Source organism: Xyrauchen texanus, chromosome 10 (assembly GCF_025860055.1).
Source record: "Xyrauchen texanus isolate HMW12.3.18 chromosome 10, RBS_HiC_50CHRs, whole genome shotgun sequence".
Taxonomy (NCBI): Eukaryota; Metazoa; Chordata; class Actinopteri; order Cypriniformes; family Catostomidae; genus Xyrauchen; species Xyrauchen texanus.
Window position 1 is genome coordinate 46,243,865 of NC_068285.1, and position 17,540 is coordinate 46,261,404.

The 17,540-nt window shown below is 41.2% G+C and overlaps 1 protein-coding gene across 1 annotated transcript in view; it reads right to left on the reverse strand.

Moving 5' to 3' along the window:
* LOC127650244 (CMP-N-acetylneuraminate-beta-galactosamide-alpha-2,3-sialyltransferase 1-like) overlaps nucleotides 1-17,540 on the reverse strand; it is a 52,566-nt gene that overhangs the window by 30,697 nt on the left and 4,329 nt on the right. The window contains exon 3 of the mRNA XM_052135557.1: nucleotides 17,082-17,272. Coding sequence (XP_051991517.1) covers nucleotides 17,082-17,272 — 191 coding nt within the window. The remainder of the gene's footprint in view (nucleotides 1-17,081; nucleotides 17,273-17,540) is intronic.

The following is a 17,540-nucleotide window of genomic DNA, read 5'->3' on the forward strand; positions in this document are numbered from 1 at the left end:
AAAGTTAATGACTTAGAAACTATACTCAGCATGTGTGACTGTACATAAGGAGAACACTTTCTTGTTATTGCAATACCTCTGCCCATTTATCTAACAACTGAACTGATGTGCTCAGTCCATAACAGTTGACTGTCCAAGACTATGCCCAGCAAATTAGCTTTGTCCACCTGTTGTATGGGTTCCCCAGATATGGATAGCTCCAGTTTAAGCTTAGCAACCAATTTGTGTCGTGACCCAAAAACAATACTTTTAGTTTTAAATATATTAAGGCTAGTTTATTTGTTTTGATCCACTCAGATGCTATATTCAATTCACTAGACAAAATGTTATTTAATTCATGGCATGTGCGTGCTGAATAATATACAGTGGAATCATCAGCGTACATTGTTATACCTGCATTTTTCACAGCAGAGTACAAGTCATTAATACAAATTGAAAACAGGAGTGGTCCCAGACAACATCCTTGAGGTATACCACATACTAAACTACTACAATTTGATAGACTACCATTATAAAAATCATTTTGTTTAATTTAGTCACTTGATTTCTTAGTTTACAGTACTTTAATCTAAATTCATTTAATTAAATTCTTTAAAAGGCGCATCAATCCATTGGGCTGTTTTAGTTTTAACTGTGAACTTTTTCATAGGTGCATGTCTATTTACAATTTCTATATAGTAATGAAAGCTGTTAAGGAAACCTCTGGTTCATCAGCACTGTACACATGTTTCCAATAAATATTTCTGACATCCTCCACAAAGTGATCTTTAACAAATATTTTGTATGACCGTCTGTATTCAACTTTGGCTCTTGCTTTAGGAAATTTAACCTTTCTACTGAAAGTAACCATATTGTGGTCACTAAAACCTACTGGCACAGCGACTGTATTTGAACATAGCTCAGCGACATTAGTATATATGTGATCAATACATGTAGAGGAAGTATAGCCTGCTTGATTAGTGAAAACTCTTGTTGGCAGGAAAAACATTTGGGATAAATTACAAGCATTAATTAATTATATATATTTTTTTTCCTTGGACAATTACTGTTCACATTAGACACTCTGTCAATCGATTCACATAATTGGGAGAAATAGTCAGCATCAGGTGGTCTGTAACAGCACTATTGGTTTCAAATGGGGTAGATGTACCTGAACCCATAATGCTTCTATACCAATTATCATAAGATCAGAACATAATTTAACAGGAAGATGGATTTGTACAAAAATTGCTACCTCACCACCATGTATATTTCTGTCCCTCCTAAAGAGGGAGAAACCATTAACCAATAACTCAGATTTCTGAACAGATTGATCTAAATGAGTCTCAGATACCGCCAATATATGAATGGATTTTGCAAGCACCAGATTATTCAAGTCATGTGTATTGTTCCTTATGCTACAGATGTTCACATGTGCAATTACCAAGCCTTTATTTGGGAGCTTTAAAGGGCTCAATGTCATTATTAGGGATAAGCATCCTTGGTCATAAAGTCATACATTTATAGTTAGTAACTTTTTCTGGGTTTGATGATCAGCTTGTCATACCTCAACACTGCAGAATCACCCCTCTCCCAGGCTCTGGCATTAACTCCTACCTTTTCTTCTTAATAAGGTCAGAGTAATCTTCAATGATATAAATCCGTGTTCCTAAATTTCTTAGCCTGTGATTTAATCATCTGCATGTCCTTGTAGTTTTACTACAATCTGTCTCGGCCTACTATCATCAAACTTCCCAACTCTATGGGCCAGTTCTATTTCATTATCCTTCACATTCAGGCCCAATTTCTTTCCTAGTATTTCTTGTACTTTCATTTCTGACATTTCCCAGTTTTCCCCTTTTTCCTTAGGAACACCATCAATAATAATATTGCTCCTACGTGATTGATTTTCCAAATTGTCAATCTTTTTTTCAATCCCATGAAGGGTCTCGACAGATTTTGTCAGGTTCTCCTCCAGTTGTTTCAATTATTTTCCACTTTTTCCAGCACATTGTCCTGGCTCTCCATTATACATGAGCAAACTCTTGCCTATTCTTGAGTTCCTGTATCTCTTTAAGTGCCTCTTCCACTCTCCTATGCACACCTTCTGAGATAATTTCAACACAGGATTTAAAGTTCTTACTGTGCTGCTCCAGCATCTCTCTATAAAAGCCCTTTTGTTGTTCTATCAGGGATTGAAGAGTAGACATTGTCACCAGCTCTTCCTCTGGATATTTCTGTACTTTGGGTTGCATCTTGTTACCCAAAGAGTAGAAGGCCTCAAGATATAGGCCTCAATCCCCAAAAACAGTAGGCCTTAAAACCAGAATCTGTTAAAAATCTCTCTTTATGAACTGCATAGACAGATCTTTACTCAATAAAGACTTAGATAACTGTGTTTAACTTATATTAAATGAGTATTTTGATTAAAACTAGTGAATAAAATATAAAAAAGTGAACAAGGATGAAACAAGAGCTGATATGGAAGCTTCTGTCATCTAGCTGTCTGTTGTGTTCATATGAACAATGTTCTCACACAAAAGATAGATGCGCACACATATTTAAATGCAATTCATTTCCTGCCGGGGTTCACCGGGATGATTCACATGTGTTTCTGTGCGTGTTCATATAAAAATATTCTCACATAAAGAAAAAACTATCATTGCACTGCACGAGGAGAACAAACTCTTGAAGAAGCTCTTCACGCTTCTCTTAACCATACAATCTCTGCACAACAGCTTTCCGGTCTGGAGAGTGATCCAACGCAGCCATTTTCTCACTTATGGTGTTCTGTCATCTACAGCCCATCACGGGATGTGCCGATGTTGCGGGCAGAAACTCACAATCTCTTCGCAAGAACATGATAGAGAACTGCAGGTGCCTATAGGTTTCTACAGCCGCTATATTCCATTACGGAGTAAGAGCTTCAGCCTATTTTAGACCCAAGATTCTTGAATCCTGTGCATTCAAAATCATATCTCAGAAACAAATCTTATTGTTATGCAGGTAAGTGAGGACCCAAAAGCGATCTCAATTAAAAATAAAGTGATATAGAAATCAGATCACTAGCAGTGTAGCACGAACTGGACAGAGTGCAAATAGCGAGATGATTAGCAGTGGATAGGTAACGTTGTCAGACGGGTGTCAACAGGACAGGACCGGACAGTGACAAACGAGACAGTGGTTGCATCTTGCATGTGAAACTCTAGTGAGACTCGGACAAAGAAAGCAGCAAAAGCGGAGAGAGAAGTAGACACTTAATCAGTGGGAAACGGGAACAGGTGAGAAGGGAATAAACAAGGAATTAAGGGAAGATGAGGAACAGCTGGGGGAGGAGAGAAAGGAAAGGAAAAGTAGCCAAGAAAGACCAGCGGAGGGCGACAGAGAACAAAAACCAAGACATACCATGACGAGACGAGATAAGACATGACACTTATTGTGTATCCGGCCTCGGGCTGGTTTGCGTCAGTAGAAATAAGGAATGCAAGCATACTTTTCATGTACAAGTTGCACCTCATCTCAGGCTGTTTTTAGGAGAGTTCTTTATTGGTTTCCCATACACTCAAAGTCCGTCGATGCAGCGCTCGCTCCATTGAAGCTGGGTGGCGTGCACATTTGAACTACCTCTATGATGAGCTATTAATAGCCCAAATGTACTACTCTGCCATTTGTACAGGCTGGGCCTTAAAGTCAAACTGGGCAAAAACAACTTTCTCTCAGCCATTATATCTCACTTTTAGAGGTCTGAACTCGACTCTGTGAGCATGTGTGCACAAATCACAAGTGAGCGTGTCCAGACCATTCTTCAGATCCATCTCAGTTCAAACTGGGGAAATAATTTCCAGTGAAGTCATTCAAAAGTGCTGGGCTTCATAGCGGCAGCATACGCCATCACACCGTTAGGTCTTCTACTCATGAGACCGCTCCAGTGTCCTTCTCATCAAACATCACGTACCACGGCACTCCTGGTGAGAGGGGCACATGTGCATTGGCATAACTTGCCACTGTCTAGCTGCTCTAGCACCATGGACTCAACTCTGTCCTATTAACAGCATTATGCCAAGTCAGGTTTTCTGGAAAAAGGTGGTAATCACAGGTGTGTCCAGTGTAGGCTGAGGTGCACTAGTCAAGTCAATTTTATTTGTATAGCGCCTTTCACAACACACATCGTTTCAAAGCAGCTTTACAGAATATCAGCATTAACAGACGATAAAACTGTAATGTCTATAAAGTCGATGAATCATCATTGTGTAATTTAGATAAAATACGATTTTTAATAGTGTTTAAAAATAATTAAATGATAATTGTATTAATAACCCCAGTGAGCAAGCTGTAGGCGACTGTGGCAAGGAACACAAAACTCCATAAGATGTAGATTAATGGAGAAAAATAACCTTGGGAGAAACCAGACTCACTGTGGGGGCCAGTTCCCTCTGGCTAACATTATGAATGTAATGTAAATATTAATTATGTATAGGTAAAATCATGGTTTAAAATTATTAAACTAAGTGTTAAGGTGTCAGTGATTAAACATCGATTGTGTTTGAACTGTAAGATTAATGACCAAAGTCTTTGAAGTCCATCTTGATTAATTGCAGAAGTTCACATAGATGCAATTGTCCTTGTTAATTGGCTGATGAAGGCTTTTGTTGGCAATAGTTAGTCTATGCATTCCATTTCAAGATCGTAGTCCATAAATAGACCGAGGTGATGCAGGTTGGAGTTGGCATCATTTCATCCTCTGAAGTCCGTCATAATAGATTGAAGTGATGTTTGGCTGGCACCGGCTGCATTTAGTCATCATCATTCTGCGACATGTAGCAGTGGAGTCCAACATGAAGCTGGAATGGTGCTGGATCACTATGCGACAGACACCTGGCCTTTTGCACCTGGGACTTCAGTCACGTGGAAATACTAGGTAACTATTAGCCTTGAAGGCTTTTCATTCTGAGGTAGCAAATCACCATGCTCTGAAAACATGACAGTGGTAGCTTACATAAATTGCACACCCCTCTAAGGGTGAATGCCACCTGCAGGCTACAATGCCATCCACAAGACGCTTCTGTGTGCTAAGTGGTTTGTGTTTAAAAATCTGTGCTCTTAATGTGGCGAAAACTCAGTGAATTGCTTCGTAGTTGAGATCCTCACATTCCCCCAAGAACTGCCGGATGCAGATCTCACCCCATCAATGCTTAAGGTCTATGTAGTGACCATGTTGGCATACCACGCATGTTGGCTGGCTCCTCCATGGACAGATATGTTCTGGAGTGGTGGTGGTGTAGTGGTCTAAACCACATAACTGGTAAACTGGTAATCAGAAGATCGCTGCTTCGATCCCCACAGCCACCACTATTGTGTCCTTGAGCAAGGCACTTAACTCCAGGTTGCTCCGGGGGATTGTCCCTGTAATAAGGGCTCTGTAAGTCGCTTTGGATAAAAGCGTCTGCCAAATGCATAAATGTAAATGTAATGTAATGTTTTCAGTTCCTCAAGGTAGCGAGGCATCTAAACCCCCCTCACCCTGCTACGGTTTCAACTTGGGAATTAAACCTGGTTCGGAAGGCACTCACAAGCCTTCCATTCGAACCACTGTATTCAATCAAGTTGCCTGTGCTGTCATTAAAGGCTGCACTCCTGTTGGATTTGGCCTTATTAAAACAAGTGGGTGACATACAAGCGCTGTCGACTGATAGCTCATGTCTAGAGTTCTGATCAGGCCTTTCAAAGGCTATGATTAAACCTAGGCCTTCTGTCCCCCACCATTTAATTCAGATGAAGAGCAGTCTATGCATTTGTTATGCCCTGTGCTGGCACTGTACACAATGTTGAGCACACCTGCCAGTTTTGGCTGTCAGATCACCTCTTTATTTGTTATGGAAGTCACACAAAAGCATGTCCGTTTCCAAACAAAGGCTCTCTCACTTGATTGTCAATGTGATTACCCTCGCCTACAAGTGACAAGTATAAGTTGCCATATTGGAGTCAAAGCGCACTTAACTAGAGGCATGGCATCCTCAAGGGAATGGACAAATGGGGTTTCCTTACAGGACATATGTTTGGCAGCAGAATGGTCTTCACAAAACACGTTCATGAGGTTTTACAACCTTGATATGGCATCAATCTCTTCACAAGTCCTCTCTGTCTAGAGAGCTTTTTATGTCCAGTGGTTAAGCCGAATCCATCCATTTTGGGTAAGCAGGGTTGGGAGGGTTACTTTTGAAATGTATTCCACTACAGATTACATAATACATGCTGTAAAATGTCATTTGTAACGTATTCCGTTAGATTACTCAAGGTCAGTAATGTATTCAAAATATTTTGGATTACTTCTTCAGTACTGGTAGATTTTTTTTTCACATGTTTTGACTATAAAAACTCTAAAAAATACATTCTCTGAAAAAATATCTTATGCAGCTTTGTTTCTAAAACAAGAAACACCCAACTGATCTTGTTTTAAGGATTTTTAGATAATTTTACAGGAAAACAATACAAAAATTATTATCAAGAATATAATTTTTTTGCCTTAATATCAAAGGTCTTACTAGAAAAAAGAAATTGTGATCTAATGTGAATTTTCTAAATAAAAAAATATGATCTTGCTGGTAACATGTGCTTGTAAAATGGCTAACAATATCATTTTAGCTTAGCGTAAAGCTGACAATTTAAACAAGGTTTATTTCTATTTCTTCTGCTCCAAACTGACTTCAAACGTACTTCTCTGTCTGCTCGTAAGAATGTATCACATCATAAGAAAGTGTTTCACCACTGATCAAATGCACTTTGGATCACATCATTTATATGTATAAATGTTTCCATCTGAAAGGACTAAATATTAAATGAAACAAATGACAATAAAATGCAACCGTATTCTAATTACCAATTATTTAAATTGTATCTGTTGTGGAATACAGTTACTTATATTTTATATTTTAAATACGTTATCCCGTTACATGTATTTCGTTACTCCCCAACCCTGCGGGTAGGCTACCAGTTATAACAACACAACTGCCGATATGTAAGCTGTGGTTATATTACCCCCTGTGAAGTGATTTGAGGAAAGAGTAATGCCCTCTGTCCCTCAGTCAGAAAATTTGAAGTAATGATGCTTGAGTGCCCGCTTATACTGTATATGCTTAATGCTTCCCTGAAGGGGCGGGGCTCAAACACCATTGTCAAGCAGAAGATTGTCATTATGGTCCAAGGGTTTCAAATAGGTCATCGAGGAAAGTACTTTCCCCATGGCAATGTCTCATTCCCTTCATCTCAGGGAACCAAGTATACATGCGTAGACAGAGACATTTTCAAACAGTAGGCTACTTTTCTCAAATCATCCTTAGCGTGCCGAATCTGGTATGTTTGACACCCCTATTGTATTCACTTTGGGTGCATGAGCCACCCATTACTCTGTAGATGGAACAGTAAGATTAGAGTTTTGGTGCTGAGAATAATTTTGCCACACACAGCAGGCTGAACTTATTGGAAAATTCAGCTAAAATGCTCTACAAATAAAATAAAATAAATATCTAAATAAATTTTAATTCAGAAATTGAAAACTGGTATGCATCTTCAAGTTATTTTCTGAATGAATTTAATTTGTATTGTTCTAATCTTAATACGTCAAGACAAACACATGAATGTCACATCATTAACAATTCACACACAACTGGCTTTATTTACTAATGATTGGGTTGATTTTGTATACCTATATGCACAGGAAAACTTATCACAAATAATTTCCACTAGATTTACGACAGGTGCATGCGCACATGGATATTTTCTTACCCTTGTTCTAATAATAATGAATTTGTATTATTCTAAATGAAGGGAGCATGTCTGATGTTAGTTATTTGCAGAAAACACACCCAAACCATATCCATATAAGGACTTTCAGTACAACTGCCTGTACACTTGTAAATGTGCAGAGAAAAATTCTGCCAAAGCATGACCAATGAGTCCTGGGAAATGTATGTTATAAGCACACTTTTTTTTCTTCGTAAATTCATGACGCAAATGCATGTAAACGAGTACCCTAGTATCCCATGGCACCTATTCAAATTCACTTTTAAAAAATTAAACAAAACTACACATTTACTATACAAAACCAATGCAAATGAAGAACAGCCACCCATACATTCACTCTGCAGTAAAACATTAGCACCGGTTACATTTTGTATATAAGAATATCTTGTACAGGTCTTATATCATTACAATGTACTTGTGGTTAATTAGTTCTTGATAACAACGTAGGGCAGACTGGGGCTAGTTGTCAAAACTCCAATTACACAAATGTGTGATTCAAAATACAAAATGGAATTGTCCTCCAAACTAAAATTCAGGTTTTGTTGTGTTTTGTAATAGCTTTTTAGTAAACGAAAAAAAGATTTTAATTGAGAAGCTGAACTTTGTTTTCAGGAAAAGGGTATGTCAGGTCAAGTTGACATGTTTTATTTTTAATTTTTTTTTGCAATTCATTAATTGTTATATTTGTTGGCCAGAACAATGGTTGCAGACTTTTTATTTTAGTTTTCATTATTATTTTGTGATTCATAATTTTTTACATTTATGCTGATTGACAAGTTTTCCTATATAGTGTGATCTGTATTTTGTGTAATCTTATTGCAAAGCAACTAGTTACTGTAATCTCATAAGTATGACAAGCAACACAGTGGTAACTCATTATAGATTCAGTGTCATACCCTTTGGAAGCTTTGGCAAATCTAATCCAAAATTCAGAGGTGTTCATTGTAGCAGTTTGGTAACCTCTAAACCAAACATACAATTCCTAAAATGTTTGTCTTAGTTGTAATGTTTAGTGTTTTACAAGTGTAGAAACCATAACAAATGGGAGCGAAAAAATAAATGATCATCTTTTAATTAAAACCAGATTTATTTATATATATATATGTATTTTTTAGAGAAAACGCCATGATTTGTAAATCAGCTGGAAGTCCATACCAGTCATGGGTTGCTCTAAAAACAAAAGCTCACTTATTCCTTAATGGTATTTTACTGTCACCCGGTGCCAGCCTTTGTGACTTTTTCCACAACGAGACGTTGTGTCGAATGCAGTGACACAAGGAGAGCCTCACGTACCTCTGGATTTGAGAAAAAGCCAATGAGAAATTGGCAGACAGAATTTGCATGTCCCGCCCCCGTGCACTAGACTGTTTCGTGAACTGCTGACACAGGTGCAAGCAAGCTACTGCGTGCTATAAGCAACTGTATCAGCTGCACGAAACCCTCTCCAATGCCCCCAAAAAGTGTCATATACAGTTCTTCGGTTCCCAGCACCCCTGAGGGGGGAGCAAGCGACATGACTATCATGGGAGCAAGCCAGTCAGCCGTGGCCTTTTCTCTCTCTCTATGTTTCTCATCATAGAGCATAAAGCGGCTGGGGCTAACTTAACGCTATAAAACGCATTGGAGAAGGCGTACTTTTCCTTTCCTATTCTTTCAGGGGGAAAAGACTCTGCGGAGACCACATCCTGCCCAGGCTGGGGGGAGGTAACATGTGGCTAATACGTCACATGGGTTGTCAAGCCACACGTGGAAGTGGTGCGGTGGTAGGTCCTACCTATTAGGGGAGGACTACACAAACACAGCCACCGGGGCAGAGAGACTGCCTAAGGGAGATGTAGGTCTGCCGCCAGGGGGACCGTACCGCGGAAAATACATCACAGGGAGTTGCCTGAAAGGGAATTAGGTCTGTGGAGCCCTACCCCAGTACAAAGTACTTGAAACTTGCAGTGGGTCTGGTCGCAAATTCCTTCGCTGAATTTGCAGGTCAGAGGGCTAGGGAGAAGTCATCCAGGGAGCAGAGTTAGTGGGATCTCCTGGGATAAGAGAGCACATGTTCATCTCAGTGGAGGGGAAAGGCGCTGAGTGCAATTGGTGCACCCGGTCAGTTGTTCCACGTTACCGAGTTTTACCGGCTCGAACTTGAAAAAACACTGGACAAGACCGACTCCACCCTGAGATTATAACATCTAGCAAAAGTTGTGGGTGTTGCCCAGCCCGCTGCTCTGCAGATGTCTGCTAGGGAGGTGCCACACTTCTCATTGAGTGTGCTAGAACCTGCAAGGGGGCAGGCACAGCCTGGGTCTGGTAGGCCTGGGAGATGGCGTCATGACCCAGTGGGCTAACCTCTGTATGGAGGCCGCGTTCCCTTTCCGCTGTCCACCAAAGTAGACAAAGAGCTGCTCAGAATATCTAAAGCTCTGCATGCAGTCCAAATAGATATGCAAAGCACGTACTGGACAAAGCAACGAAAACGCTTGGCCTGCCTCCTCCAAGGACAGCACTTGCAGGTTCACAACCTGGTCCCTGAAGGGGGTCGTAGGAACCATTGGGCCCGGTTGCAGTCTTAGGATGACATGGGTATCTGCCGGACTGAACTCTAGGCAAGTGTCGCTGACAGAGAACGCTTGCAGGTCCCCAACCCTCTTGATGGAAGCTAGCGCTATCAGGAGGGCCGTCTTTAAGGAGAGGGCCTTGAGCTCTACTGAGTCAAGCGGCTCGAAGGGGGTTCTCTGAAGGCCCAAGAGGACCACTGAGAGATCCCAGGAGGAGAACAGGCTAGGCCGGGGAGGATTCAGTCTCCGGGTGTCTCTAAGGAACCTGATAATCAGGTCATGCTTACCAAAGGACTTACCATCCACTGCGTCGTGGTGGGCCGAAATAGCAGATACATACACTTTCAAGGTGGAGGGGGACAGCCTCCCCTCAAACGTCTCTTGCAGGAATGAAAGCACTGACCAAACTGCGCATCTCTGCGGGTCTTCAGACCTGGAAGAACACCAATTTGTGAACAAGCGCTACTTTAGGGCATAAAACTGCCTGGTAGAGGGAGCTCTGGCTTGGTTGATCGTGTCTACAACTGCAGGTGGTAGGTCACTCAGATCTTCCACATCCCGTCCAAGGGCCAGACGTGGAGGTTCCAGAGGTCTGGGCGCGGATGCTAGAGTCCCTGGGAAAGAAGGTCTTTTCTCAGCGTAATTTGCCAGGGAGGTGCTGTTGCGAAGAGCATGAGAACCGAGAACCAAGTCCGAGTGGGCCAGTGAGGAGCCACTAATGTGACTGTTCCCCGTCCTCCCTGACCTTGCACAGCACCAGTCCAAGAAGGCTCACAGGGGGAAATGCGTACTTGCACAGCCCCCGGGGCCAACTGTGTACCAGAGTGGGCAGTGGGAGTTGTCTTGAGAGGCAAAGAGATGTACCTGTGCCATAACAAACCGGTCCCAAATCAGCTGGACCACCTGGGGTGGAGCCTCCACACTCCGCTGAGCGAAGCCATGTTGAAGTTGCCCAGGATATGGGTGGCGTGCAGTGACCTGAGTCGTTGCTGACTCCAAAGGAGGAAATGGCGGGCAAGTTGTGACATATGACGAGAGTGCACGCCGCCTTAGTGATTTATGTATGCTATCTCCACGGTGCTGTCTGAAAGGATCAAGTGCTTGCCCCAAATCAGTGGGAATAACCGCAGGACAAGGAATACAGACAGTGCAGTTAATGTGCCAACGCAGCGGGGGCCCTCTCCAAGAGCCAGCGGCTGCGTGCCCGTTGCACACGGCGCCCCAACCCAGTTGAGAGGCATCTGTGGTGACCACGACACATCTGGACACCTGCTGTAGGAGGACTCCTGTTTGCTGAAAACAGAGGTCTGTCCAAGGGTACATGCCGTGGCATCATGCCCATCTCGGGACTCGAATCTGAAGCCAGTGCTGAAGCAGTCTCATATGCCTCTGGAACTGTTTTAGAAGAACCGCTGTCGGTGCACTTTAGCACCAACTGTGCGTGCTCGTTCGTGAGGCGTGCTGTCATTGAGACTGAGTCTAACTCCATGCTAAGAAAAGAGATGCTCTGAACCGGGGCAAGCTTGCTATTTGCTGTCTGAATGGCCGTCGATCGCAAACTGTAGGAAGGGTCGATGTTGAGGCAAAATGGAGACGTGGAAGTATGCGTCCTTCAGGTCTACCGCTGTGAACCAATCTTGATATCGAACGCAGGTTAGAATCTTTTTCTGCGTGAGCATTTTGAAAGGGAGTTTGTGTAAAGCCCGGTTGAGAACTCACAAGTCCAAGATTGGCCGCAACCCAATGCCTTTTTTGGGTACGATGAAGTAAGGGCTGTAGAAACCCTTCTTCATCTCAGCTGGTGGGACAGGCGCTGTTGCCTCTTTGAGAAGCAGAGGTGTAATCTCTGCACATAGGGAGCTGGCATTTTCGCCGCGCATCGAAGTGGAGTGAATACCGTTGAGACGAAGCGGGAGCCTGGCGAATTGAATCGTGTAGCTGTGTGGGATGGTCCTGGCCAACCAGCGTTCGGGGTTGGGTAGCTAAAGCCATGCATCCAAGCTCAATATGGGGGGACTAGGGGGACGATCATTTTTGACATACCGGGTGGGGCTTCACAATGGGGGGTCAGGTAATAATGCATCAGGAGTTTTTGCATGTACATAGATAACATCATTAGCATACATTTTACAAATAACAAGGACAGACATCACATTATTACTATTATATTTACACTGTATGCCCAATTATTAGGCAAGTGAGTATTCTGATCTTATCATTATTTCCATGCAAATTTTCCAACTCCAAACCATAAAAACTTGAATGCTTATTGGATTCAATAATTTTCAGGTCATATATATTTGTGTAATGATTGAAGATGTGGCAAAAGTGAATAACGCCTTATATCAAGGTGTGCATAATTATTAGGCAGCTTCTTTACCTCAGATAAAACAGGCCAAAAAAGAGATTTAACTGGCACTAAAAAGTAAAACATTGTAAAATGCCTTTCAGATTAATGTAACACTCTTGCAATAGCTAAACTATTGAGGTGTGAACACTGGACAATTGAGAAAAATTAAATGTGAAGCTACCAGGAACCCAATATCCTCTAATGCTACCATATTCCAGAACGGCAACCTACATGGAGTGTCCAGAAGTACAAGGTTCCAAATGCTCAGAGACATGGGCAAGGTCAAAAAGGCTTAAACACGACCACCACTGAAAATATTCACAAGTTTAAGCATTAAGATTGGGCAAAGAAATACATGAAGATTTTCAAAGATTTTTTTGACAGATGAAATGAGTGATTCTTGATGGACCAGATGGATGGGCCTGTGGCAGGATCACTAATGGACACAGGGCACCACTTCGAGTCAGGTGCCAGCAAGGTGGAGAAGGGGTACTGGTATGGGCTTCTATCATTAAGGATGAGGTAGTTGGACCTTTTCGAGTTGAAGATGGACAGAAACTCAACTCTCAAACCTACAGCCAGTTTCTGGAAAGTACTTTCTTCAAGCAGTTGTACAGGATGAAGTCCTCAGCATTCAAGAAGGCCATGATCTTTATGCAGGACAATACTCCATCACATGCATTCAAGTACTTCACTGCTTGGCTGGCCAGCAAGGGCCTCAAAGATGCCCAAATAATGACTTGGCCCCCTTCCTCACCTGACTTAAACCCTACTGAGAACCTGTGGGCCCTTCTCAAACATGAGATTTACAGTGAGGGAAGAAAATACATCTCTTTGAACAGCATTTGGGAGGCTGTGGTTGCTGCTTCAGCGAGTTGATCGTGAACAGATCAAGGATGGAAGGCTCTTTGAAAAGAACTGTTTGAAAAGAACTGCCATGACCAATATTCATATTGGTCACTTAAAAATTTTGGCCTTTCAAAAATATTCATTGTCATTTTGTGTTACTTTGCACTTAAAAAATTGAGCACACTTATATATATTCTCCTGAGAAAGACAAAACTCACTTTTTCTTTGTTAAACATTCAGGTTTGAGGTTCAATAACATTTTGGATTGACTGAGAGCATTGTGTTTGTTCAATAATAAAATTAATCCAGAGGAATACAATTTGCCTGATAATTGTGCACGCAGTGTATATTAATAAAAATTATAGCAATTTCTAAAACACAACACATAGGCCTAATTTCTTGTTTTCTGTTTTGAAATTAAAAGACACAAATTCTTTCATTTTTAATAAATGTTTTATATACATATTCACTGTAATGGTTTAGATGACCAGAAATCCCTTATCTGTGGACCACTATGTGAATAGTTTATAACAGAAACGCACATCCAACTGTGTTGTTCTAAGTCTCTGGAACATGCAGAATTCAATGTTTCTGAGTCAAACGCTCACCACTCTAGAAACTTGTCCTCTAGAAGTCAAGTGTCCAGATATTCACAAACTTTCAGATCAGAAAGAATAATTGATTCTTGCGTCTTAAGCAGTCGCTTCTCATTTTCTACCATTCTCTGTTTAGTGTGCAGTAAGCCTTATAAAATTGTCCTTAAGCGGCTGCTTACACTGCTTTGCTTATAGCTAGAAATGACACCGTGCTCCTGGACCAGGATTAAGAAACACTGGAATACACAAATCTGGCAAGAAGAGATTCAACATTAAACCATAATTTCTTTTAAAGTTTCACCCAAAAGTGAACATTATCATAATTTACTCACCCTCATGTTGTTCCAAACCCGTATGACTTCTCTCTTCTGCAGAATACAAAAGGAGATATTTTAATGAATATTGCAGTAGTTTGCAAGTTCACACATGATCTTACTTTTCACTGAAATATGACTTAAATTTCGATCTCTTATCGAATGCCTTCAGACGACTTTGACACATATTTTTGGTCCTTTTTTAAGCTTTACAGTTGAAAATTAATTGAAAAGATGAACAGGGATATTCATTAAAAGGTCTTCTTTTTTGAACGCATAAGAAAAAAAGTCATGTGGGTTTGAAATGACAAGAGGTTGAGTAAATTATGGTAGTGTTTTTATTTTGGGGTAACTATTCCTTTAAAGAGCATTTTTTGAAATTATTAATAATCTGTGTGGAGAGATACAGTATCTCACAAAAGTGAGCACACCCCTCACATTTATGTAAGTATTTGATTATATCTTTTCATGTGACAACACTGAAGAAATGACACTTTGCTACAATGTAAAGTAGTGAGTGTACAACTTGTATAAGTGTAAATTTGCAGTCCCCTCAAAATAACTCAACACACAGCCATTAATGTCTAAACCGCTGGCAACAAAAGTGAGTACACCCCTAAGTGAAAATGTCCAAATTGGGCCCAAAGTGTCAATATGTTGTGTATACACCATTATTTTCCAGCACTGCTTTAACCCTCTGGGGTCGACGGACGTGCCGGCGCGTCCTGCTGGATATTTTCGTCATTACAGCGGAAACAACTTAATACTCCGTCATTTTGGGGCATACAGATAAGTGTAAGACATCATTAGAGACTATAAAGGGTCTACTTTTAGTTGTGTACACTCACAACAACAACAAAACCTTGTACTTTTGTAAAATAAAGAAAATTAAAAGGGTGAGCCTTCAGCTGTCTCTGTGTTCACGAGCATATTTCTGAAACACGTCACAAAAAGGAACTGAAACTCCGTGAATACTTATCACACAAACATGAAACATTTGTCTAAAGAAAGTTTAAAATGTCTACTTTTAAATAAAACAATCCAAATTTAAAACAAATAGTCTCCTGCAATGTAATCTGTATGAAACAAAGCGATGTACAGTTTTTACCGTTTCATCTAATTATTGCTAATGTGATCACACCCACCAGCAGAGCGCGCCATTCATATGCTAAACATGTACACATATGTTGCTCACATATTATTGTAACTCAGTTGGTGCTGAATACACTGTTATCAGACTTGAAACTGAAAAAAGCACAAATGTCAAGGCATGTCAAAACTTCTTCAGGGCCCAAAACACCCTCAGACCCCAGAGGGTTACCTCTTGGGCATGGAGTTCACCAGAGCTTCACATGTTGCCACTGGAGTCCTCTTCCACTCCTCCATGACGACATCACGGAGCTGGTGGATGTTAGAGACCTTGTGCTCCTCCACCTTCCTCTGTGGGATGCCCCACAGATGCTCTATAGGGATTAGGTCTGGAGACATGCTTTGCAAGTCCATCACCTTCACCCTCAGCTTCTTTAGCAAGGCAGTGGTTGTCTTGGAGGTGTGTTTGGGGTCGTTATCATGTCTCCGAAGGGAGGGGATCATGCTCTGCTTCAGTATGTCATGGTACATGTTGGCATTCATGGTTCCCTCAATGAACTGTAGCTCCCCAGTGCCTGCAGCACTCGTGCAGCCCCAGACCATGACACTCCCACCACCATGCTTGACTGTAGGCAAGACACACTTGTCTTTGTACTCCTCACCTGGTTTCCGCCACACATGCTTGACACCATTTGAACCAAATAAGTTTATCTTGGTCTCATCAGACCACAGGACATTGTTCCAGTAATCCATGTCCTTAGTCTGCTTGTCTTCAGCAAACTGTTTGCTGGCTTTCATGTGCATCATCTTTTGAAGAGGCTTCCTTCTGGGATGACAGCCATGCAGACCAATTTGATGCAGTGTGCAGCGTATGGTCGGAGCACTGACAGGATGACCCCCCACCCCTTCAACCTCTGCAGCAATGCTGGCAGCACTCATACGTCTATTTCCCAAAGACAACCTCTGGATATGATGCTGAGCACGTGCATTCAACTTCTTTGGTCGACCATGGCGAGGCCTGTTCTGAGTGGAACCTGTACTGTTAAACCGGTGTATTGGCCACCGTGCTGCAGCTCAGTGTCAGGGTCTTGGCAATCTTCGTATAGCCTAGGCCATATTTATGTAGAGCAATAATTTGTTTTTTCAGATCCTCAGAGAGTTCTTTGCCATGAGGTGCCATGTTGAACTACCAGTGACCAGTTTGAGGGAGTGTGAGAGCGATGACACCAAATTTAACACACCTGCTCCCCATTCACACCTGAGACCTTGTAACACTAACGACTCACTTTTGTTGCCAGCGGTTTAGACATTAATGGCTGTGTGTTGAGTTATTTTGAGGGGACTTCAAATTTACACTGTTATACAAGCTGTACACTCACTACTTTACATTGTAGCAAAGTGTCATTTCTTCAGTGTTGTCACATGAAAAGATATAATCAAATATTTACAAAAATTTGAGGGGTGTACTCACTTTTGAGAGATACTTTAGGTCTGATATTATTATGCATGGAAAAATTGGGTATCCAGTAGATAATCCAATCATGACACTCACCTGATGACGAGATCATGAGCATCAATAAGAGGACCATAGTGAGAGTTTTTGAGGTTCCCAGAGTTCCCCACAACAGCACAGCTTCTGCAGCGGCCCCAACCAGCATCCAAATAATACTCTTCATTTGGGAAGACGCCAAATAACATCTCCACCACTGCTGTATAGTTTACTTTACTCTTGTATTGCAGCTTCTGTTCAAATATAATGGTAGAATTTATTCTCAGAGCAGTCTGTATTGGTTAGTCAAGTCAATTTTATTTAGATATCACTTTTTACAATACGTGCACCTTTTCAAAGCAACTTTACAGAAAACCATGTAAAAAATGTAAAGCCCCCAGTTTTTTTTACAATGTCAGTATTTCTATTTCAGTTTGAAACAAAATATGTGTTATTAGATAAAATTCGATCTATTGTATTTAACAATTTGTTTCTTCCAATTACCACATTTTTAAAAACATT